Raw genomic sequence first — 27,066 nt, 5'->3', positions numbered from 1 at the left:
TCTCTGGGTGGAGAGACCACTCTCCTGGGGATAGCTGCTGGCGGCTCAGATAGTCCACTTGCCAGTTTTCTACCCCTGGGATGAAGATTGCAGACAGACAAGAAACCTGCTTTTCTGTCCATATCAGAATTCGATTCACCTCCTTCTGAGCACCCTGACTGTAGGTGCCTCCTTGGTTATTGATGTAAGCTACTGCAGTAGCATTGTCGGATTGAATCCTGACAGGGTGGCCCTGTAACCTGTGTGTCCAGGTTTTGAGGGCTAGATATATTGCCCGGATCTCCAGTATGTTAATGGGCAGACAGATTTAAATACATTAACAATTTAAAGCCAAACTCTACCACACATTTTATAATCGGTTACAGCAGTTTTTGTTTTTTTGGGGATAGAAGGTTGTACATAAATAAATGGCTAATCATCGTAAGCACCTCCTGTCAGTGGTAAATGGTTTGTCACATCCCTGTAACGGTTACATTCTGCTGGAAAGCTTGTTCTTTTGAAAAACAATAGACTTACTGGCCAGATCACCGGACGGAAATAAAGGAAAGAAAACTAATACAACCATCACATCTAAGAACTGGTAAGCTGCAATAGAAGAAATTTTGCTTTTGGGTATAATACCGCTATGCGTCTGGTGAGGCGGCAGAACCTCCGATATGAGGCTCTGGGGGCACAGCAATCCCTAATCACAGAGAAGAGAACCTTTTATTGGAGGAATTCAGGACAAAGAAGAGATCCCTGAGGTACAAATCACATTCTTCTAGAAGATGAAGAACCTTCACTTCCCGACTTCTCTTCCACTTTACAGAGGACGAAGCGCGTCAGAAAATTTCCTTCCAATCCGGAGCCCATTCTGATCTCTATGCCTAGAAGAGAAAATAGATTGTGTCACTGTCATCACTTCCAGGTACAAGTCTACAATCATCACCGGACTATACTACAAGAAAAACTCGCCAACTTCTCCTCCACCTGCTAATGACTAAATACCCACCACAACCCCTCCACTCAGCACCCCATTATGTCTCCCCCCCCCCATCCATTTCTCCTCATGTACACTGCACTATCCTGGGATCTATTCCATTCACCCCCCTCCCCCATTATATATATATACACATACATACACACACACACACCCAGAACCCATCCCACCCCATCTCCTCTACTGCACCCTGTGTGTGCTCCTTATATACTCTCCTATACACCATATGTTTCCTATTCCTTATACACTCTTCTACAGCACACTCCATGTGTCCCTTTACCCCACATGTCCCCATACACTCTTCTACGCCACACAGCACACTCCATGCATCCCTATACACTCTTCTACGCCACACAGCACACTCCATGCATCCCTTTACCCCAAGTGTCCCCATACACTCTTCTACGCCACACAGCACACTCCATGCATCCCTTTACCCCACGTGTCCCCATACACTCTTCTACGCCACACAGCACACTCCATGTGTCCCCATACACTCTTCTACGCCACACAGCACACTCCATGCGTCCCTATACACTCTTCTACGCCACACAGCACACTCCATGCATCCCTATACACTCTTCTACGCCACACAGCACACTCCATGCATCCCTATACACTCTTCTACGCCACACAGCACACTCCACGTGTCCCCATACACTGTTCTACGCCACACAGCACACTCCATGTGTCCCCATACACTCTTCTACGCCACACAGCACACTCCATGTGTCCCCATACACTCTTCTATGCCACACAGCACACTCCATGTGTCCCCATACACTCTTCTAACCTAAACCCCACAGGGCACGCTGTGTCCCCCATGCTATCTCCTATTCCCCATAGCGCACTCCATGCAATCCCCTATACCCAGGGCTGGTGCTACCAGTAGGCAAACTAATCAGCCACCTAGGGCGCCCGGCCACTGGTGTTCATACTCTCTTCAGCAAGCAACTAAGTCTCAGCAGGCTATCGCCGCTCCATTCGCACATATTGTCAGAGGCGCAGCAGCGGCGGAGGACTGTGTCTGTGTCCAGACTCTCGAATGAAATGAAGAAAGCAAACATTCATTGATGGGCGCTGGTGGGCTGCATTTGATAAATAATAATTAATAAAAAGGTGGGGTATACATGGGTAGGGAAAAGGGGTGGAGCCAAGGGGGGCAGCAAAATGAGGTTTCGCCTAGGTCAAAAATCTTTGCACCAGTCCTGCCTATACCCCATATCACACTCCATGCACCCCCCCCCCCCATACACTCTACGCCACAAAGCACACTCAATGTGTGTCATATACACTCTCTTTTACCCCATGCATTCTCCTATACACCATAGCACACTCCATGCACTCCCCTATATCCCATGTGTCCCCATACACACTCCATGGGTTTCATATACCCCATGTGTCCCCCATACACACTCCATGGGTTTCATATACTCCATGTGTCCACATAAACACTCCATGGGTTTCATATATCCCATACACACTCCATGGGTTTCATATACTCCATGTGTCCCCATACACACTCCATGGGTTTCATATACCCCATGTGTCCCTCATACTCACCCCATGGGTTTCATATACCCCATGTGTCCCTCATACTCACCCCATGGGTTTCATATACTCCATGTGTCCCCATACACACTCCATGGGTTTCATATACCCCATGTGTCCCTCATACTCACCCCATGGGTTTCATATACCCCATGTGTCCCTCATACTCACCCCATGGGTTTCATATACTCCATGTGTCTCTCATACACACTCCATGGGTTTCATATACCCCATGTGTCCCTCATACTCACCCCATGGGTTTCATATACTCCATGTGTCCCCATGGGTTTCATATACCCCATACACACTCCATGGGTTTCATATACTCCATGTGTCCCCATACACACTCCATGGGTTTCATATACCCCATGTGTCCCCATACACACTCCATGGGTTTCATATACCCCATGTGTCCCCATACACACCCCATGGGTTTCATATACCCCATGTGTCCCCATACACACTCCATGGGTTTCATATACTCCATACACACTCCATGGGTTTCATATACTCCATGTGTCCCCATACACACTCCATGGGTTTCATATACCCCATGTGTCCCCATACACACTCCATGGGTTTCATATACTCCATGTGTCTCTCATACACACCCCATGGGTTTCATATACTCCATGTGTCCCCATACACACCCCATGGGTTTCATATACTCCATGTGTCTCTCATACACACTCCATGGGTTTCGTATACCCCATGTGTCCCCATACACACTCCATGGGTTTCGTATACCCCATGTGTCCCCATACACACTCCATGGGTTTCGTATACCCCATGTGTCCCCCATACACACTCCATGGGTTTCATATACCCCATGTGTCCCCCATACACCCTGCTATACTTAGCACTATCTATGCAGTCCTCTGTACTTCTCGTTCTTCCGGAGTCCCTCCAGGCTCCGCCCTGCTCCCCGGCTCTCTCTGACATCTGGCCAATAGAAGTTCTGCCCTGACATGTGACACCCCGCCCCTGTAGCTGAACAAGCCACTCACAAACTTCTTGAAAGTTTATGTGTCTGAATAAAGTTTTTCTGATACAACCTCTTGCATTCTGGGAAGTGTAGTTTGGAGCTGTCGCAGCCGTCCCCTACACAGAGGAGGATCTGAGCCTGGAGGACTACATCTCCCAGAGTGCAGTGCGCCGCCCCGTGTTCTGTATTAGGCAAATAGACAGAAATCGGAGAAAAGGTTTGGTGTCGCTGGTGCCGGTGTCTCGTCGGGTATGGCGACCTGTCAGAACACCGGGGTGGAGTCTGACCCTCTGCTGGGGCCTTTGCATCGGAGTTGGTGTGCGGAGCCGAACTTCAGCGCCTCCCTGGAGAAGAATCACCGAGACCGGAGCGGATCCGCTTCTTCCTGTGGAGGGGGGCCCCTGGACAGCAATGGTGAGAGCTGCCCTGTGATTGGAGGCTGTGTGATCCCAGACAGACGATCTACACACTGCATGACCTCTCTATTCCTCTCCTGTAATACTAGATTACATACAATAATAATGCCATCTACATACAATAATAATGTCATACATACAATAATAATGTCATCTACATATAATATAATACTCTATACTGGGATCTATATATAATATAATACTCTATACTGGGATCTATATATAATACAATACTCTATACTGGGATCTATATATAATACAATACTCTATACTGGGATCTACATATAATATAATACTCTATACTGGGATCTACATATAATATAATACTCTATACTGGGATCTATATATAATACAATACTCTATACTGAGATCTATATATAATACAATACTCTATACTGGGATCTACATATAATATTATATTCTATACTGAGATCTATATATAATATTATACTCTATACTGGGATCTATATATAATATTATACTCTATAATGGGATTTATATATAATATTATACTCTATACTGGGATCTACATATAATATAATACTCTATACTGGGATCTACATATAATATAATACTCTATACTGGGATCTATATATAATACAATACTCTATACTGGGATCTACATATAATGCAATACTCTATACTGGGATCTACATATAATATAATACTCTATACTGGGATCTACATATAATACAATACTCTATACTGAGATCTATATATAATACAATACTCTATACTGAGATCTATATATAATACAATACTCTATACTGGGATCTATATATAATAAAATACTCTATACTGGGATCTATATATAATACAATACTCTATACTGGGATCTACATATAATATAATACTCTATACTGGGATCTACATATAATATAATACTCTATACTGGGATCTACATATAATATAATACTCTATACTGGGATCTACATATAATATAATACTCTATACTGGGATCTATATATAATACAATACTTTATACTGGGATCTACATATAATATTATACTCTATAATGTCCTCTGTATATACTATAATATACTCTATAAGGGGTGTCAAACTCAATTTCATTGTGGGCCGGATCTGTATTATGATTGCTCACAAAGGGCCAGTTGTATCTGTAAGATTAGATGTCCAGCGCATTCCCTCCCCTTGTCAAGAGGCACCCCACCATCAGAAGTTGAGTCCCCCCACTCTCCCTTACATCACAGTGCACCCCCCTTTCCTTATGCTGCTGCTGGGAAGAAGCTGGATGCATTGCTTGAAAGCAGAAAGTAGGGGTCAGGAGGAGGATCAGAGGAGGGCTGGAGCTCTCCTGCAGCTGCAGGAAAGGTGCGAGGGCCACATGAAATGGCCTGGAGGGCCGGTTTCGGCCCGTGGGCCTTGTGTTTGACACCTGTGCTCTATAATATAATAGTATACTATATAATGCAATCTATATATAATATAATACTCTGTTCTGGGATCTACATATAATATACTCTATAATGTCATCTTTATATAATATTATACTCTATAGTGCAGCCGCTTTACGGGAGCGCCAGACCGATTTGTCTTGGGTCCCAGTCTACCTCATAAGACTGGGTCTACACTAAAAGTGAAGCGCAAGCCGGAGGGGACTCTTTCATGCTGCCCCCCTGCAAAGTGCTGCCCTAGGCCTGCGCAGCACCACACACCCTTTCCTGCAGAATTGTCCGCTCTGTACTGCATGTTTGTTCTGCAGCCCCATTCATTCCTATGTGGCAGCCTCAAGCAGTCCCTCCACAGTGTTGTTTGTTTTTTCAATCGGACAAAATACTGATCACTTGGCTAACAGTATCCTCCTCTGTGTCATCTGACACATAGACAGTAGGGTAGTTGATGCAGTTTTAGGACAGATGGATCCACACCCTTCCTTTTATCATATGACAGTGGTTATGACATGTATGTCTGCTGGCTGATTATAATTATACACAAATGCTGAATCATTATCTCCAAATGAGCACAGCTCCCATCAAATGAATATAATTATATTGTATACTGAGGAGGGGGACCCATGGAGGGACGGCTCAGCTCTGCGATTGTTCCCCCGATCGGAGACATTGACTACAGATATGTCTTGTGTGTGAAATGCTGCGTGTTCTCTACATATTAAAGGCTCCATTCAAATCCTTTATTTCAGATTTTGATACAGTGTGAACCGAGCCTATGAGTACCCCCATGCTGGGGCTATATTTGCCCATGCAGGGACGCACAGATGTTCTGCCCATCCGCGGGTAGGTGGTCCCATTGATGTCTATTGGGGCACAGCCATACTTGTGCGGGTCTCTGAACATAGACTAATAACAGGAGTGCCTGACTATGCCCACCCTTTCCACCCAGCTCCTCCAATCATAGAAGCTTTACTATAGCTTCTATGATTGAAACATGATCTATGAATGGAGGGGGCAGACCTATCAATCAGTCTGCCTGTCCTCCATTCATAGATCCTATACCTTTCATAGAAGTTGTAGTAAGGCTTTTATGATTGGAGGAGCTGGGTGGAAAGGGTGGGCATAATTGGCACTCTTAGTGGTTTTAGGGCCCTTTCACATGTACGGACAAACGGTCCGTTTATTACAAGTCTGATTACGGACTTGTAATGTATCCCTATGGGATTGCAGACGTTAGCGGATGATGCATCCGCTAACGTCCGCTACCATCCGCGTCCGCAAAGTTCCGCTTTTGTGGACGGAAGAAAACCCTATTTTTCTTCCGTCCGGCGGAACGGATCGGATGAATACGGACACACGGTCCGTATTCATCCGATTCCCCATAGGGGAGAGCGGAGGAGAGACAGGGCGGTCTCTGCACTGTGTGTGGGGACCGCCCTGTCCGCCGACAGCTCAGCGGGGATTTACAGAGGAATCCCCGCTGAGCCAAACGGGCTAACGGAGCGGATCAATACGGATCCGCTCCGTGTGAAAGAGCCCTTAAAGCCACTGTCCTGTCATCCCCTCTGTTAAATAAGTACACGTGCCGCACAATATGTGTTTTGTAAAAAAGATGCCCACTTCTACATCATTTCAGAGTGTCTCCCGGTGCTCACGTGACTCCTCGGCTCTCTCCAATCCCAGGCTGACCGCTCCAGCGGGCAGGGCCGAGAACTCCCACTGATGTCAGCCAGGAGGAGAGAGCTGATCAGTCACGTGAGCACCAGGAGACACTCTGAAATCGGGTAGAATTGGGCATCCTTTTTTATAAAAACACATGCTGTGCAGCACATTTTAACAGAGGGAATGGCATGATAGGTTTATAGTAGCAGGAGTGGCCCTGTCACAAGCTGACAGACAGGCGGAAAGGAGAGCTGCTGATGACGAGGCATGTAAACTGACCACAGTGTCAGGGCTCAGCAGCCATAATGAACCGTGGTGAGTTTCACAAAGGGGCGTGGAGAACCAAATTACACAGCACAAACACTGTGCTGCATTACATGCTTTTAAAGTGGAGTTCCAACCAAAAGTGGAACTTCCGTTCATCTGTCTTTGACAGGTACCCTGTCCCCACTTCCGCCAGACCTCACTGTTGTGAGGTACTTCAGAATTCCGGCTCCCTCCTCCTTCTCCTGGCCTCCGGGCCAGTAAGAGAGCGCAGCATGCTTCGTGCAAGCGCAATAGGGACCCGGCCGTAGAGCCGCAATGCTTCACTGCCAGGTTCCCTTACTGGCAATGGTGGCGGCAGCACCCGACAGCTGATGGAAACGCCAGCTGCGGTGCCGACATCGCTGGATTCCAGGACAGGTAAGTTTCCTAATATTAAAAGTCAGCAGCTACAGTATGTGTACTCATTGTTACTGTTGGCACCCGGCCGTGACGGCTTTCGGCTTCACGGCCGGGGACTCACTGCGCATGCGCGAGCGGCGCTACGCTATCTGATTGGACAGGCGCTCGCCTGTGTGAGGTGGTCGCAGGGGAATAAAAGTTGCACCATGATAGTTGGCTTCAATTCTTTCTTTTTCTTTTTTTTTTTTCCCCCCCAGGTCCTGTGTGTGATCGTCTCTATTTAAAACAAGCTGTTGTGTTTATTGAAGATGCAATCCAGGTAAGGATAGGAGTCTGGAATATGCTCTTTTGTGTTGCACAGATTACAGTTCCTGTTTTGGGTCTACATGTAATCTCTCTGATCGCTGGAATCAGGATTATTCAGTGATGTGAAGCACAGGGCCAGCTAGAATTCAATGTCTTTGATCCACTTAAGGACCTCCTCCTGCACATATACGTCGGCAGAATGGCATGGCTGGGCACAAGCACGTACCTGTACGTCCTCTTTAAGTGCCCAGCCGTGGCGCCCGTGACCCGGTCCGAAGCTCCGTGACCGCGGGACCCGATCGCCGCTGGAGTCCCGTGATCGGTCCCCGGAGCTGAAGAACGAGGAGAGCTGTGTGTAAACGCAGCTTCCCCGTTCTTCACTGTGGCGCTGTCATTGATCGTCTGTTCCCTGATATAGGGAAACACGATCAATGATGTCACACGTCCAGCCCCGCCCCCCTACAGTTAGAAACACATATGAGGTCACACTTAACCCCTTCAACGCCCCCTAGTGGTTAACTCCCAAACTGCAATTGTCATTTTCACAGTAAACAATGCATTTTTATAGCATTTTTTGCTGTAAAAATGACAGTTGTCCCGAAAATGTGTCAAAATGGTCCGAAGTGTCCGCCATAATGTCGCGGTCATGAAGAAAATTGTAAACCCTATACATTTTGCGCAAACCAATCGATAAACGCTTATTGCGTTTTTTTTTTTTTTTTTTACCAAAAATAGGTATACGAATACGTATCGGCCTAAACCTTTTTTTTTTTTATATATATATATATATATATATATATATATTTGGGGGATATTTATTATAGCAAAAAGGAAAAAATATTGCATTTTTTTCAAAATTGTCGCTCTATTTTTGTTTATAGCGCAAAAAATAAAAACCGCAGAGGTGATCAAATACCACCAAAAGAAAGCTCTATTTGTGGAGAAAAAAGGACGCCAATTTTGTTTGGGAGCCACATCGCACGACTGCACAATTGTTAGTTAAAGCGACGCAGTGCCGAATCGCAAAAACTGGCCGGGTCCTTTACCTGCATTTTGGTCCGGGTCTTAAGTGGTTAAAGGGTAACTCCACTTTCATGGAAAAAAAAAATGGCAAATAAAGAAAAAATAATATAGGGTGTACAATTGTCAAACAAGTCATATTGTAATTGAATGTTATTAAAAATTACCTTTTTTAATTTTAAATCTGCAGCGGCTGTAATTTTCTATGAATGCAAAGAAATATGGCTACCTGTAGTTGTTCTGTACAGAATGTGTACTGACCACTCCCCAGAAACATAATTTCCTGCATGTGCGATTGGCTCACCAATTTTCCCAGAAGTCTGCCTAAAGACCCATACACACTATTAAATTTTCTTCAGATTTTTGTCTTCAGGGTTTACCAAAACCATATAATATTAGGTCAAACTTTAATGCCCCTTTCACACGGCACATGTGAGATGCGGTGGCGGTATAGTGGCACGATTTTTAGCGCTACTATACTGTCGTATTTACCGCGATATTCGGCCGCTAGCGGTGCGGTTTTAACCCCCCCGCTAGCGGCCGAAAAAGGGTTAATACCGCCGGCAATGCGCCTCTGCTGGCTGCTGTAGAGAAAACCTGACAAGCCAACTTTTTCACTGTCCGGTGGAAGCGATCTGGTGGCTGTACAGCTACTGGATCGCTTCCACTGGTCCTAATTGGTGCGGCCAATCAACCACCTCCACCACGTAGAGCAAGGGAGTCATCAGGGGTCTAATTGCTGGTTGTCTTTTATGTTGGGAACAGGGGCGGACTGACCATTCAGGCACTCGGGCACTGCCCATGCCACTAGGCTTACCTTTTCAGTGTGTGTATGTGTATTCTGTGTGTGTGTGTGTGTGTATACTGTATGTGTGTTGTTGTAAGTTTTGTATGAAGAAATGATAATATATTCAATATTATTCAGCAAAAATATGAAAAGGCTATTAAGTCTCAAATCTGATCGTAACGATTATACATGGGAGTCATTCAGTCAGTGAAGAAGGAACATCTGGCTCAGATGACCAGTTCCCAATACATAAGCTATCTGTAACGTTTACGATCTTCAGTGAAAGTTGAAACAATGAAGCTCTTCTCACAGAACAATGAAATGGTTTTCTCACCAAACAAAATGTTTAAACTGGCTTCAAGTGACTAGGTATGGCCATTGTGGAGTAGTTTCTCACCAAACAAGAACGTTGACTTTAGCCATCCTAACACAATGAAACATGTTGACCATTGAAAAGTCCAAGGAGAGTATATTTACACAACTGAGCTACTAAGCTATCTTCATTAATGTCCAAGCTCCACCAACATATGATACAAGTCAGATATTTTAAAATACACACATTATTAAAAGAAAATATATCGACATGAAATAAGCAATGTTTAGATAATCGATGAATTAGGACCGAGGGAAACATACCCGGTAGGTTAGAGCTTTGTTCGAGGAAAGAAATGTATGAGAAATTTGTTTTATAAATAGAAGTGCTTTAGATAAGCTACCGTAATTGACATTATGAAAGATATCACATTGTGATTATAAAAATATGAAATGTAACACATATCCATCAAGGACATATCAAAATAATTCATGCATCTACATTAATAATTATTTTGCATTTGATTGAGAGATGTAACCGATGCATTGATTGCAAAGACTGTTTGAAAAACATTTATAATGGAATATAAGAACATATTGTATTGAAATCAACAGTATACTAATTGTATTTTATATAATATAAAGATACCAGAGTCACACATAGAGGTGTATATATATATATATATGGATAGATATATGTCGATAGTCTAAACCTAAAATATAGATATCCAACGTATAGATTATCTCACAATAAAGGTGAGACACCTAGTGGCTGGAAGTAATATTACTTGAGGTTCTCCAAGCCCAGAGAACAAGTTAATTATTATTAAGCTGTCAGCCAATAGAAACCCAACACATCTTGACAGGACCGCCCATATGTGCCACAGGCCTATGATTTAAGGACAGTTGTCAGATGGGCAGGATGGGATATAATCTTGATAGTCCTATTGTTTTAATCAATATAAAAAGGGAAACCCATGAGATAGAGGGGAGCCAATCTAAGATCTAAAATCTTAATCTTGAGCTCAATGGGAGGATGAGAAGAGGACCCCACCAATAGGAGCGCCCCATGAGAGCACGCTTGCACTATGCATGAAGACTGCAACGATTTTAGCTCTGGCCACTTGCCAATAGGAAATAGCCATCTTGGGAATTGGTAACTATGTCATTTTTATTTTATCTCAAATATATTGTTGTTCCCTAGAAATGTTGAAGTATTGAATATCCTGTAGTTCTGGTTTGTTCTCATATCAATAACTTGTCACTTTTCCTTAAGAGCACAATTTTTATTATATTTTTATTTTTACATAGTTTCAATTTTATTGACAAAACAAACGTCCAATATATTTCACATTGTGATCTTTTACTTACCTGCAGTATAGTAACAATTTGACATGTGAAAATAGACGTTTTTGTTTCATTGTCATTTACATAAAAGTTATCTTGAGAACCTACCATGACTCAGATCAAAGGTATTGCATGCCCATTTTGGGGGTATTTTATTGATTTTCAAGTCGTTAATGTGACGCAACTGGTATTTTAATTTCAGGTAAATATTCAGATTTTGTCTACCAATAAATTAGCTATTTTGTATGATCATACGTCTCCGTGAATAAGTTTCATATTATAGACTATGGCATATAGATTGTCTTGTATTTAAAAGCATCTTCGTTATAAAAGAATTCAAAGTAAATTACTGTGCGGGTAAATATGACCTTAAAAAAAGCACAACAGTGTGTATACTGTGTGGCCCTATAATCTATTGCCCGGGGGCCCCATAATCTCCTATTGCCCGGGGGCCCCATAATCTCCTATTGCCCGGGGGCCCCATGAGTTGTCAGTCCGCCCCTGGTTGGGAACCAACCATAAACGTTCTAAACTGATGTAAGAGATGACAGTATTGAGCGATTTATAAGAATGTGTGCATGAGGGATTTCTTTTGTATTGCTGGGATGGGAATGCTTTGTTTAGTATTTATTTTGTGACCTGGACGTGTTCTTTCTGCTCGCAGTATCGCTCCATAGACCATCGCGTGGATCTGTGTTCTCTGCAGCTGCATCGATGGTATTATTCTGATCTGTGGCAATGGTAAGTAAACGCTTGGTTTTCATTTATTGCAGCATAATAACTTGCTTACGGTCCCAATGTGTCTCCATCATCGTTATGCACTGGGCATGCTCTGTGGGCTGTATGTTCCAGATCAGTAATAAGTGAGACGGCTTTTAAGTGCATCTTCAAACAGAATTACATTTTTTCTCTTGTTTTTTTAAGTAGAAGTGTTAAGACATCTGTTGCAAAGAGTTTGAGTATAGCCTCAGATTGGTTTAACCTCCCTGGCGGTATGATTCTGTCTGGAATTACGTACCAAAAGCGGTACAATTATTTTGCAAGGAAATTTGGCGTTTTATACTGTAGGTCTGTAATTCTTAGGAATAACTCACTTAAATCTGACCAAGCAAGAGTCTAGTAGGCATCCCGGGTATGATTTTTTTTTTTTTTTAAAACAAAATTATAAATTATAATATAATAAATAATTAATTATAACAAATAATAATATAATTCTAATAAAAATTATTCAATAATGTAATCAACTCAAAATCACTGAAATTTGCTCAGTTGCAGAATTGTCGCTGTCATTATTTTTTTTTTTTTTATGACGAATTTCCCCACAAATTGCTATTGCACAATTCTGCAAGTGATTATAATTTATTATCGCTGTTTTCTAGCTGCTCTAAAACCATTTTTGACATAAAGGGACACTTTTGGTTGCTATGGACAATCTACAGTTTGCAGGCAGAAAGAACATTTTTTATTATATAAAAGTACATGCAGGACACTGGGCAGACCACTAGGGACAAAGGGGGTGTGTATTTTTTACATACAGTACTGTAATCTATAAGATTACAGTATACTGTATGTAAAGTGTTTGTTTACTTTTTTGAATTTGGCGCCGTTCTCCGTCCCCGTGGGTCGTAACGTTGCAGGGAACGGAGATCGGCGGCACACGGGGACACTGTGAATTGAGCGAGGAGGTCCCGCTCGCTCACACAGCGCGGTGGCATCGCTGGATCCAGGGACAAGGTAAGTAACTTGCCTGTGGATCCAGCGAGAAGGTAAGCCGCGCCGCTGCACACTCTGCACGTCCAGCCCGAGCGTGACTCGGGGTTACCGATCCTAACATGAAAAACCAACCCCGAGTCACGCTCGGGTTTACCGCCAAGGGTGTTAATGGGAAAAATTTTAAATGTACCATAATCCGAAATTAGTTAGGAAATAAAGGGACACAAGGAATAGAGGGGTAGTGGCTGCTAGTACCACAGACTCACACAGACTATTACCTAGTAAGGATGTGTATCAATGGACTTTCTCGGTACTGATAACATGAGTCGATATAATAAAAAATTACATTTATTATACATAAAAACATACAATGTTCCGTAAATAAAACAAGGCTAGGACTAACAACCCCACATAGAGATACAGGAGATGTTATTGCAAAACGGAAGGAGCCGTGAGGTATCAGCAGATGTGGGGAGGAGTCCTAGAAGAACCTCTACCGGTTTCGCGGCGAACCGCTTCTTCAGGAGGAATGGTCCGGAGTCAAGGACCGCAGTGCAAATTCGCTGACCAAAGTGCACCGTAGCGAACAAGGTGGAACAAAGAGTAGGATAAAAGTCTATGCTGGTAAAGCAATAGAAGAAGGGCAGCTAGGGAGCAGGCATCGCGGCAGGTAATGGATGTTGAAAGGCAAACCGCTGAAGATAATCAGCTGAAGACTGCAGCAGAGTATTCCCCAGCACTTAAACAGTGGAGGTATAGGGGAACCAACAGTCAGGTTACCACACTGCCATGCAGCGTCCCAGCATTCAGCCCTAGGAGAGTCACAGAGGAGCTCACGAGCTTAAGACATCTGTTGAGTTTCTAGTAATGTTTTGCCAAGGAAATTTCACTTCCCGTTCCATAACCACATAGGATGTTCGGTGGGTAACCATCCACAATACGGACAGCAAAAAAAATCACGCAGATTCCAGACACTTCCTGTTTCTTTGACCATGGGGGGGGGAGGGGGGGAGTGATGAAAAAGTGGTCCTTACAGCAAGAGCTGCACAATTCTGTCAAAAATGAGAATCACGTTTTTTTTTTTTTTGCTTACGCCGTCGTAACTCTGAGTCCGAGCCGTCGTATCTATGCGCCTGATTGTTAGAATCAGTTACGCATAGATTTGTATTAGATCCGACCGGCGTAAGTCTCTTACGCCGTCGTATCTTAACTGCATATTTACGCTGGCCGCTAGGGGTGTGTACGCTGATTTACGCCTAGAAATATGTAAATCAGCTAGATACGGCAATTCACGAACGTACGCCCGGCCAACGCAGTACAGATACGCCGTTTACATTAGGCTTTTCCCGGCGTAAAGTTACCCCTGCTATATGAGGCGTACCAATGTTAACTATGGACGTCGTTCCCGCGTCGAATTTTGAAAATTTTACGTCGTTTGCGTAAGTCGTTCGCGAATAGGGCTGTACGTAAGTTACGTTCACATCTAAAGCATAGACGATTTGTGGCGTAATTTAGAGCATGCACACTGGGATTCTTTCGTAAAAAAAACGTCAAATACGCGGGGTCACATGTAATTAAAATAAAACACGCCCACATCATCCACATTTGAATTAGGCGGGCTTACGCCGGCCTATTTACGCTACGCCGCCGCAACTTTGGTTTGAGAATACGGCACTTGCCTGTCAAAGTTGCAGAAGCGTAACGTAAATGGGATACGTTACGCCCGCACAAAGATACGCGCATCTGCGTGAATCCGGGCCAATTTTTTTAGCGAACTTTACTGGTTAGACTTTTTTTTTTTTTTTTTTTTTTAAATTGCATTTGAAAGGGCGTTGCGCAAATACAGTGTGACATAAAATATTGCAAGAACCACCATTTTTTTTTCTCTCTAGGGTTTATACAAAAAATATATATATATATGTGTGTGTGTGTGTGTGTGTGTGTATGTGTGATATATATATAAATTTAGCAGAGACCCTAGGGAATAAAATGGCAATTGCTGCAATATTTTATGTTTGTTTTAAAGTGAAAGATGATGGTACGCCGCGAGAATCGCGATCTATCTTCTAAGCAAAAAAATTGTGTTTCTCATTTTAGGCAGAATCATGAAGCTCTACTATGGGGGCACCTGAGCCGAGCTGCAGCTCTGTGTATCCATTCAAACATGGAGCCGCAGTTTGGCCTCTATCTCGATCTCTCTCTCTCTCGATTGGCTAACTGAGTTTGATTGACAGCAGCAGGAGCCAATGGCGCCACTGCTGTGTCTCAGGAGGGAGAGTTCCTGAATTGATGAGGCACTCGAGGACATCGCTGGATAGAGGTAGGCTCAGGTAAGTATTAGGGGGGCTGCTGCACACAGAAGGCTTCTGTCTTTACAACTCCTTTCAAATTTAGCATTTAAGTTAAACTTTAGATTTTGACATTTCTGCTTGCTTTTTTATTTAGGATACTGAATGTGACCATATTTGTGAATTTGGCTCTTGCCTTCATTGAGAAGCCCTCATCTCTAACTGTAACCTCAGACGTGCGTTACCGCAAAGCAGCCTGGGAACCACCCTGCGGACTGACGGAAAGCGTGGAGTTTGTGACTTTTCTTGTATTTATTGCTGACTTTTCTGTAAAGGTAATAACCATTACTGTCTGGCTGACCTAGAATGTGTACATACATTTAGATCTTTACACCAAAAATGGGTTATTAAAGTGAACCTGTCATCATCCTACTGAACGTCCAATTAAAGTCAAAGTTTTCTTTTTTAGTAACTTTGTACAAAAATCCCCCTATGCAATTCCAGATCCCATAAATGGTACATACCAGCAGTCCACAGAGATGTCCCCTCTCCATCATGCTGTTTGCAAGTCAAGCTCGACGCCACATGTCCAGGAATGCGCTTTGTGACGGTCAAATTACGCGCATGTGCAGCGCGCTCTCACATTCACAAGTTTCAGTGGTTGAGATTGGCTGCTACAACCATGGGCATTTAAAATGATATGGAGTTGCCTTTGTGATAATACCAGCTTCTACTCTTCTGGGGAGGCTTTTCACAAGATTCAGGAGATTTTGAGGAATTTATGCCTGTTGGGCCAAAAGAGCTCAGTTGCTGATGATGGATGAGGAGACCTGGCTCCCAATGGTGCTCCAATTCTTCCCCAAGGTGTTCAGTAGGGTTGAGGACAGGACTCTGTGCACTCTCGTTTTCCACATAAAACCCCTCAAACCATGTCTTTATGGAGTTGGGTTTGTATATCGGGTCACAGTCATGCTGGAACAGAAAAGAACCCTCCCCAAACTGTCACCACAAGGTTGGAACCTCACGGTTCTCTAAAATGCCTTTGTCTGCTGGAGCATTAATCATACCCAATCATTCAAAACAAATGTCTGGCCATATAGGGCCAGATTCTCAAAGGGCTTACGACGGCGCAACGCCATTTGCGCCGTCGTAAGTCCCAATCTGGCCCGGCGTATCTATGCGACTGATTCTTAGAATCAGTTACGCATAGATATCCATTAGATCTGTCAGGCGTAAGGCTCTTACGCTGTCAGATCTTGGATGCAATTTTTTTCCCGCCGCTAGGTGTCACTGACGTCGTTTTTCCCCGTCATCTATGCAAATTGGCTATTTACGCGAGATTCCCGAACGTACGCGCGGTCGACGCAGTGAATTTACGACGTTTCCGTAGCTTTTGCGACGCGTAAAGTTGCCCCTGCTATATGAGGGGCAACCAATGTTAAGTATGGCCGTCGTTCCCGCGTCGAAATTTTTAAAAATGTACGTCGTTTGTGTAAGTCGTTTGTGAATGGCGCTAGACGCCATTTACGTTAACGTCGAAACCAATGACGTCCTTGCGACGTCATTTAGCGCAATGCACGTCGGGAAATTTTAGGGACGGCGCATGCGCAGTACGATCGGCGCGGGAACGCGCCTAATTTAAATGATCCACGCCCCCTACCTGGATCATTTGAATTAGGCGGGCTTGCGCCAGAGGATTTATGCTACGCCGCCGCAACTTTACAGGCAAGTGCTTTGTGAATCAAGCACTTGCCCGTAAAACTTGCGGCCGCGTAGCGTAAACGAGATACGTTACGCCCGCATAGTTTTACGCCAGGATACGAGAATCTGGCCCATAGTGTATGTATTTTTTTTATTTTTTAAAAACCATAAAAGTTTAATTCCATGTTTGTCCATTTTTAGAGTTATCTAATCGGCTGGAATGAGTTTATCAAGAACAAGTGGCTGCTGTGTTACATCCTGGCGCTCTCGCTTTCCGTTGTGGATTGGACGGTGTCTCTATGCTTCTTGTGCAGAGAGGTAATAGACATATAAACTGCCGCAAACTTGAATATTTTATTTGAACGTTTTTTATAAAGTAGATCTCCAGACAAACTGTGAAATACAGTAAAACCTTGGATTGCGAGCATAATTCCTTCCAGAAACATGCTTGCAATCCAAAGCACTTGTATATCAAAGCATTTTTTTTTTATAGGGTATAAAAGAGAAGAGGCGCCTCTAAGTGCAGCAATAAGTTGCTAAATGTTGTATCTTACTTAAATGTAACCATATTGCTACACTTAGAGGTTCCTCTTCTTTTTTATACTCCGCTGTGATATGCGCTACTCTTATATAAAGACATTGCTTGTATATCAAGGCAAAATATATTAAAAATGTTTGCTTGTCTTGCAAAACGCTCTCAAACCAAGGTTTTACTGTAAATACACAGAAGATGATTTGTATCTGTTGGGTGCAGAGAGATATACAGTCCTGTTAGACAAGTTGGTGTCCTGACATTCGTATACTGCAGCAAAGCAATACAGCTTTGTCACCTCCCCACTGCAAGCCTGTGATTGGACCAAGAAGGAGCAGCAGAAGACTGATGAGTTCATCTTTTTTTCTCTCAACCTGTCGGCATGTTCTTTGTCGGCACACTCCTAATTGGCCTCTAATGCTACCCTTCCCTCCCCCAGCCTGTGTTCTACTGTATAGAGGTTTGCAGGAGAATGGTGCCAATTCAAATGTGGTCACTTTTACTATATTTAAATTTACAATATAATTTTAAAGGGGATCTTTACCCTCAAGAGAGACTTCCCTCCTCTCCTCCGCTGCCAGAATACATCTGTCTGTGTTTTTTTTAATTTTATTATTATTTAAAGTGGATGTAAACCCAATTCATGAAATTTGAGCTGGGCACATATATCTGCAGTATTTTGTTATCTCTATTCAATGAGCTAAGCCTTATAGCTCTCTTCTGAACGGTTCCTCTGTTATCAACCTGAGAACTCCTGACATATTTTTTGACTTTTTAGACAAAAGCAGCCTGAATCTTTTGTCAAAGGAGGTTTCTAAAATAGAGTAGCAGAGAGCAGCTCCTATTACAAAACAGCTCTGAGAGTCTCTGCCTATGGTGAGAGGGGGTGTGTACCTTTCCTCCAATCAGCAATGTTAGCTATCTTGGCTGTATGCCCAGACATCACACTCTGTGTTAACCAGGAAGAGAAAATCTCCTCCCACAATCTCAACTTTCTAAACGGTATATAAATGTGAACACAGCAGATATACATGTAAAACCTATGTAGGGAGATTTGGTTAATCCCTGTGTATCATTTGAGGCTGTTCACTTCACCACATGTATGGAGGGTTTGCATCCACTTGTATTTAAAAAGTGCAGCGGCCCCCCTCCCTTCCACCTAGGCGAATCATGTCCACTGTCCTCTTTGCCTTCCGAAGTTCTGGGTGCCCGCATGCTACAGGAGGCACCCTAAGCATTATTGTTTTTTTTTATGACTTTATTTTGTCACTTTAAACTTTTTTAATCCAAGCCATAAAATGCATTGGCTCGATAAATGTGCTCTGCAATCCCATGATGGCCACTAGTGTATGTGAAGCACATCAGTATCATGGGTCACACTGTTATGTTAAAGTGATTTGGTATTTGAATAATGCATTTCTCTCTGCCTTGTCCTTTATGTTCGGGATTTATCATTCTCAGGGTGTGAGAATTAGAAGACTCCTGCGGCCTTTCTTCCTTCTCCAGAATTCATCTCTCATGAAAAAGACTCTGAAGTGCATTAAGAGAACCCTGCCAGAGATGGGGAGGTAATAAAACACGACATTGCTTTTCTACTCTACTGTTAAAGTATATGTAAACCTCTGTCAGGTTTTTATTACTGTCTGTCCTTGCTGAGTATATCCCCCCTTCACTTTTATCCTGCTGACCATTGTCAACAGGAATAGGAAACGAAAGCCTCTATTGATAATAATTTACATACAGCCCAAGTATGGTGTACCATCATCCAATTTAGAAGGGAGGTTGGTCCCCAAACGATCACTCATAAGGGGAGTTTTAAAGGACTATCTTGGTACCAACTTATACAGCATTTAGCCCTGGTTCACACTGGGTACGATTTGGAACGATTTGAGATGCGATTTGACATGTCAAATCGCATCTCAAATCGGCGGCAATTGTCGGCAATGGCACTGTCCTAATCAGTGCGACACCGCATCTGCGATTTCAAAAAGTAGTTCCTGTACTACTTTTTGCGATTTCGGGCCGCGATTTACATTAAATTGCGGCCGAAATCGCAGCCGTAAAATCGCGTATTTTACCGCGATTTTGAATTCGCAGCAGTGTGAACCTAGGCACACTCATGGTTTAATAAAATTATCCATTTATTAGTACAAAAAAACGTAAAAAAAAACCTATTCAAATATATTCAAATAAAAGGTGCATGGTAACAATCCATGTATATCACCAGCATTCATGTCCCCTGCTAGGGAGGATCATGATATGGTGGATAACATTTGTTCTCAATATGTTTCGCAGGATTATAATGCTTCATCAGGAGAATATCAGTCTTTGGGCCAAAAGTTATGGAGGTGTCCTTCTAGCTAAATGGACATACTGCAGTACCCATAATCCACCTGCAGATGGAGTTGAAGTTCCCTGTCAAACTGCAGCTCCTTGGTGACCGGAGGGATAAGGGGATATAATGCTTCTGATTTTTGCCCCCACAATATTATTATTATTATACAGGATTTATATAGCGCCAACAGTTTGCGCAGCGCTTTACATCAGGGACGACAGTACAGTCACAATACAATCAATACAGGAGGGATCAGAGGGCCCTGCTCGTTAGAGCTTACAATCTAGAATATATGAATTTCAAGGGAGTGTATTACATGTTTTAAAGGTAGTTTTTGTTTTGTTATAGACGTCCTTAGTTGAAGGTAACTATTTTCATTGGTGAGCAGTGAAATGATGTATGTGTGTTGTTTGTAATGAGACTAATGCAAATGTTTGTTTCTGAATAGTGTGATGCTGCTGCTGGCTTTGCATCTGTGCCTTTTCACCATGTTTGGTATGCTGCTGTTTGCTCATTCAAAGGTAACCAACTTACTAATGAGATATAAGCTCCTACATTCTCCTCTATAGGTTTAGTATGAGGACCTGTTGCTGTCCCTAAAGAAAAAAAACAATGGCATCAGCTACCAGGTGTGAATTGTAGGTTAAGACCATAAATGGAATCAAAAACCTCTAATAAAATTGGTAATCTGGCATAATGAGTTATCTAAACTCTTTTTTGTAATTATTTTATTTTATATGTATAACGTTTTTTTTTTTTATCCAGAATTTCACCCCCCTGTTCCTATAATTGACTCCCTGTTGGCCTGTTGTATAAAAATAAGGCATCCTAAGCATGTTTGGGGACCTAAATACAGGGCACTGCAGTAAGGCTTTCTACTAAACCTTCTCCTCTTGAAAGCCTCAAGCCGGCTATAGATGGAATAAATCTTTGCTGGTTCAGCAGGGATCGGCCAAGATTCGATCCTTCTATGGGCAGGCAGGTTGTACCCAAGTCAATTCAGCGATTTAACTTGGGTACAACCTAGGGATCAACCGATATAGTATAATAAAAAAATTGACACACTTCTTTTTATTTTATTTTTTATCACTGTGTGCTGTCACAAGGAATGTAAACATCCCTTGCGACAGTAATAGGCAGTGACAGGCACTCTTTATGGAGAGATCAGGGGTCTATAAGACCCCCAAACCCCTCCTCTGCACTTGAAAGTATTTGTAAAGTCCAGAGCAGCGTTTTTGAATACTTTTTTATATTTTTTAAACCTGGTGCTTTTAACCACTTAAGACCCGGACCAAAATGCAGGTAAAAGACCGGGCCCCTGTTTGCGATTCGACACTGCGTCGCTTTAACTGACAATTGCGCGGTCGTGCGACGTGGCTCCCAAACAAAATTGGCGTCCTTTTTTTCCCAGAAATAGAGCTTTCTTTTGGTGGTATTTGATCATCTCTGCGGTTTTTATGTTTTGCGCTATAAACAAAAATAGAGCGACATTTTTGAAAAAAAATCTATATTTTTTACTTTTTGATATAATAAATATCCCCCAAAAATATATAAAAAAAAATTTTTCCTCAGTTTAGGCCGATACGTATTCTTCTACCTATTTTTGGTAAAAAAATACGCAATAAGCGTTTACCGGTTGGTTTGCGCAAAATTTATAGCGTTTTTACAAAATAGGGGATAGTTTTATTGCATTTTTATAAAAAAAAAATTTTTTACTACCAATGGCGGCGATCAGCGATTATATTTTTTTTTTTTTTTTTTTTTTTTTTTTAATTTTTTTTTTTTTTCGTGACTGCGACATTATGGCGGACACTTTGGACAATTTTGACACATTTTTGGGACCATTGTCATTTTCACAGCAAAAAATGCATTTCAAATGCATTGTTTATTGTGAAAATTACAGTTGCAGTTTGGGAGTTAACCACAGGGGGCGCTGATGGGGTTATGTATGACCTGAAGTGTGTTTACAACTGTAGGGGGGTGTGGCTGTAGGTGTAACGTCATCGATTGTGTCCCCCTATAAAAGGGATCACTCGATCGATACGCCGCCACAGTGAAGCACGGGGAAGCCGTGTTTACATACGGCTCTCCCCGTTCTTCAGCTCTGGGGAGCGATCGCGACGGAGCGGCTATAAAAGAATAGCCGCGCCGTCGTCCCGGATCGCTCCCCGAGGGAACCCGACCGCCGCAAGTACCGGGGGGGGGGGGGTCCCGATCGGACCCCCGACCCACGTCTAGGCAGGCACGTACAGGTACGTTGATGTGCCTGTCCGTGCCATTCTGCCGACGTATATGTACATGAGGCGGTCGGGAAGTGGTTAAAGGGTAAGAATCTTGGCGCGGAATATACTTTACTGGGAAACATGAATTGGGGATCCTTTCTCAAAGCCGAGGTTTCACTTTTGTGGAAATGACTGTGGAAGTTTAGGAGGGGACAGTGTTGTCTCTAATTGGTCATCTAAAGAATGGCAAACAATATAGCCAATAGAAAAGTCCCATGAACATTTATCAAATTGGAAATGTTGGAATTGTGTGTCTTTTAGTAGCTGGAATAGTTTTCACTCGCCCTGATTTACAGTGCTGACATTGTGACGTGTGTTGTGAATAGTACGATGTCAGGTCTTTCTATGCTTTGTATTGCTTGCAGGATTCCAGCCTAGACGTGGAGTGGCTGAGATATTTCCGCAATCTACCCGACTCACTCACTTCACTCCTGGTGCTGCTGACAACCGCCAATAATCCAGACGGTACGGCCTTCTTTTTCATGTCTCACCGATCTGAGCAGAACAAATTCAGCATAATTATGTGCAAGAGGGATGGATTAATGTAAAAATAAGACGTAGGATACTGTTGGAATTTGCTTTTGAATCTCTGTGTACCCTAAGGCCCCTTTCACACAGGCTGCCGAATCAGGTCCACCTGTCCGTTTTTCAGGCGCACTTGATCGGACCCTCCAGTCTTCCCTATGGAGCGGCAGATGCCAGCAGTTATGTCTGCTGACACCTGCTGCTATCTGCTCCTGTCCGCCAAATGCAGACGGACGGTGGTCCTTTTTTCCATCTGTCTGGCGGATCGAATAAACTAACAGGCAGTCCGTTTTCATCCGATATTCCGATAGAGTAGAATGGGACTCTGTCCGTCTCCATTGTGCACAGTGAGCGGACACAAACCTGTCATCCAACTGCTCAGCGGGATTCGGCAGAGCGATTTCCCCCGCTGAGCAAGTGGAGTCCGTCAAACGGATCCGCCCCATGTGAAAGTGGCCTAAGGCCCAAGACTAAGATGTCATTAGATGTCCTCACCAACCTGCAGTGACATTATGATGCCTACCCGCAGTGCCGATCCTGACCTCCCTGGGGCCCTAAGCAAAATGACATGTCACATTAAAGTTGAGAAGCAGGGGGGGGGGCGCTGCCGATGGTGACATTTCACATTAAAGATTACCTCTTCTTACCTCTTCTTCCATGCAGCCAGCGAGTTGAGAAGCGGGGTGAGGGGCCGAAAATTACTTTGCAGCTTTGCGTTGCCCTAAGCGGCTTGCATAGTAAGCTCGTATGGTGGATCGGCCCTGCCCACCCGAGAGCTAAAGTATGCAGACACTCATGTACCAGCTTGTGGGAAGGGGAGCTTGGCCCCAGTAATTCTATCAATATCCAATAAAGCTGTAAAGAATAAGTATCCAATGAACCCCTTCAATCTGCTCAATTGGTTTTTATGTTGCACAGTACAATCCCTATGCTGAGGATTTGCTAATAAATATCTTTCATACTTACCAGTCCACTCTTTGCACATCTCCTAAATGTCAAACCCACTTTTTTTTATGCACAAACCATCAGTTCTGTTTGTTTCATCAGTTAAAGCGGATCTCCACCCACAAGTGGTACCTCTGCTTGTTTACTACCCCCCACTGCCACATTTGCCACCTAATAGGGGGGGACGAGGGTGCTGAAAGGTACCCATCCCCACATCCGGGAGTGCTGCTGCGAGATCTCCCAGGTTGGCCCCCCCGCCGTTGGGCCATTCACGAAGCGCAGCGCAGCAGGGAACCGGCTGTAAAGCTACAAGACTTCACCGCCAGCTTCCCTTACCTGAGATGGCAGCAGCAGCACCCGAGAGCCAATTGAAAAATCAGCTGGGGTGCCAACATCGCAGGATCCCTGGACAGGCAAGTGTCCTAATATTAAGTTAGCACTTACAGTATTTGCAGCTGCTGACTTAAAGAAATTTGGCAGGGGGGGGCTGGTGCCCCTCCTTTTTAAGTCACATTTTCCAAAGAAAATATGGATCTCATCCTTCTTTTTTCTAACATCCAGTACCAATGCAAAATGAACACTTTTTTTTTTTGCCTGTCAACGGATGGATGAAAAACGGACAGATGGAAAGGGTCTTGGAGTGGTTCCCCATAATATGAGAACTATGTCCGCTATGACATGGATCATATACAAGCTGGAGGCTTTATTTAGAAAAACATTGGGGGGTTATTTACAAAAGGCAAATCCACTCTGCACTACAAGTGCACTTTCAAGTGCAGTCGCTGTAGATCTGAGGGGGACATGCAAGGGAAAAAAAAACGGCATTTTAGCTTGCACGTGATTGGATGATAAAATCAGCAGGGCTTCCCCTCATTTCAGATCTTCCCCTCAGATCTAAAGTGACTGCACTTCCAAGTGTACTTTCAGTGCACTTGTGGTCCAAAGTGGATTTGCCTTTAGTAAATAACCCATATTGTTTCAGCTTGCAGAAGCCACTGCAGCTTGTAGGTGACAGGGTGCTCCTGTTTTTAATACTATAATTTTCAGAGACCATTACAGTATTAAAAAAATAATAAAAAAATAAAAAATTTTTTTCTTTTTATTCATGAAGTGGCTTAAAAATATATTAATGATTTAGGAAATTATTTACAGCAAAAGCTACTTTAGAGTTTCTCTCTTACTATGAACCTTTTTAGGTGAACTTTATGTCTGGCTCTACAGCACACCTAATTCTAGCTTACTATATTCTCATCATTGACCTGTGATTTCTTGTTTGCATTAGTACTGAGAATGTAAAAGGTTTCTGTCTTCTTTTTATAACAGTGATGATTCCAGCCTATTCCTACAACAGAGCCTATTCCTTGTTCTTCATTATCTTCACAGTTATAGGTGAGTCTCCATGGTGGAGTCACAGCATTGAGAGGTTTTATTGCTGTGCTGTTAATGTTGGTACAATTACCCCCCCGCCATTTATGTGACATATAGTTAACAGGCTAAACCAGCAACACCGCTTATAAAAATAAAAAAAACACGTAAAAAATTGTGACGTTAAGATGAACGCATTGCCTTGTAAATTAGAATGCAGACTTTTTTACGAAAATCCAAGAAAATGTTTTTAAATTACTCTCACGTTGGTATAGGGTCCCCTCTAGACTGGCTAAAAATCTTTCCACCTCTTTCGGGCATCTACTGGAGGAAGTATGGGCACCGTAGCACATTCCTTCACATGTGGTGATGAGTGCCCCAAGCTGCAGCCCTTCTGGTTGATCCCAAAGTAAATTGATCCTGGACATTGACCTGCCTGACTCCCCAATGAAACTTTTACTTTGTCCCTTCCATCCCTCTCTGCCACATCTTCTAAATGCGGCTAGGTGTTAAAGGGGTTGTAAAGGTAAAACCATGTTTTCCCTAAATAGCTTCCTTTACCCTAGTGCAGTCCTCCTTCACTTGCCTCATCCTTCCATTTTGCTTTTAAATGTCCTTATTTCTTCTGAGAAATCCTCACTTCTTGTTCTTCTGTCTGTAAGTACACACAGTATTGCAAGGCTTTCTCCCTGGTGTGGAGTGTCGTGCTCGCCCCCTCCCTTGGAGTACAGGAGTGTCAGGACGCTCTCTACGTTGCAGATAAAGGAGCTGTGTGCTAGAGGGCGTCCTGACATGGCTCGAGTAGAGGAGAGCCGATTGCAGACTCTCCTGACAGGGGGGGTCTGCGCTGATAATCAGTGCGTTGATTAATTATTGGTGCAGACCCATTAGAGATGCCAATCAGTGCCCATTAGAGATGCCAATCAGTGCCCATTAGAGATGCCAATCAGTGCCCATTAGAGATGCCAATCAGTGCCCATTAGAGATGCCAATCAGTGCCCATTAGAGATGCCAATCAGTGCCCATTAGAGATGCCAATCAGTGCCCATCAGTAATGCCAATCAGTGCTTCCTTATCAGTGCCGCCTATGCATGCCCATCAGTAAAGCATATTAGTGCCTAATCATCCGTGCCATTCAGTGAAGGAGACAACTTGCTTATTTACAAAATTTTATAACCAAAACAATTTTTTTTTTTTTAAATGTTCGTTTTTTTTTTTTTTTCTCTAGCAAAAATTAAACCCCAGAGGTGATCAAATGCCACTAAAAGAAAGCTCTATTTTTGGGGGAAAAAAATACTTTATTTGGGTACAGTGTTGCATGACCGCGCAATTGTCATTTAAAATGCGACAGCGCTGAAAATTGGCCTGGGCAGGAAGGGGGTACAAGTGCCCAGTATTGAAGTGGTCTAAGAAAATTGCTCGCTTCCCCAATAAATACAGTCATTGAGGGAATCCCTCCCACTGCATTATATAGCCAGCGGCAGTAATCGTAAAAAAAAAAAAATAACCCCCCCCCCCCCCCCCCAAAAAAAAACGACATGCTGGTTGTACTGAAGCCGATCGATAGACTTCAGTACTGCCAGCCTGCCCATAGATGGATTGCAATTCGGCCAGTTCATGGTGAACCGGACACGTTTTGATCAGTCTATTGCTTGCTTAAGTGCTCTTGGCTCATCCAAAGTAAAACATTTTCTAAGCACTTTCTGCTGTTTCTTGGCTTTAATTTTGTTTTTGTTTTCCCCCCCCCATTACTTTCTGTATTACACAGGCAGTCTTATTTTGATGAACTTGCTGACAGCCATAATCTACAATCAATTCCGGGGCTATTTATTGGTGAGATCAGTGTTACAATTTTTATGAAAACTGTAACAAGCCCATTGTAAACCATTGTATTATCCATTATAGATCACAGAGCAAGCGCTAGAAATCTGACCTCT

The 27,066-nt window shown here is 43.2% G+C and overlaps 1 protein-coding gene across 1 annotated transcript in view; it reads left to right on the top strand.

The window, feature by feature from the left end:
• Positions 1-3,648: 3,648 nt before the first annotated feature.
• Positions 3,649-27,066, top strand: part of TPCN2 (two pore segment channel 2) — a 55,368-nt gene continuing 31,950 nt past the window's right edge. Inside the window, exons 1-10 of the mRNA XM_040328155.1 lie at positions 3,649-3,929; positions 7,929-7,990; positions 12,108-12,184; positions 15,602-15,779; positions 17,347-17,463; positions 19,139-19,245; positions 20,461-20,533; positions 22,660-22,759; positions 25,088-25,153; positions 26,898-26,962. Coding sequence (XP_040184089.1) covers positions 3,767-3,929; positions 7,929-7,990; positions 12,108-12,184; positions 15,602-15,779; positions 17,347-17,463; positions 19,139-19,245; positions 20,461-20,533; positions 22,660-22,759; positions 25,088-25,153; positions 26,898-26,962 — 1,008 coding nt within the window. The 5' untranslated portion in view covers positions 3,649-3,766. The remainder of the gene's footprint in view (positions 3,930-7,928; positions 7,991-12,107; positions 12,185-15,601; positions 15,780-17,346; positions 17,464-19,138; positions 19,246-20,460; positions 20,534-22,659; positions 22,760-25,087; positions 25,154-26,897; positions 26,963-27,066) is intronic.

Source organism: Rana temporaria, chromosome 11 (genome assembly GCF_905171775.1).
Source record: "Rana temporaria chromosome 11, aRanTem1.1, whole genome shotgun sequence".
Taxonomy (NCBI): domain Eukaryota; kingdom Metazoa; phylum Chordata; class Amphibia; order Anura; family Ranidae; genus Rana; species Rana temporaria.
This window is presented reverse-complemented; position numbering and strand designations above follow the sequence as displayed.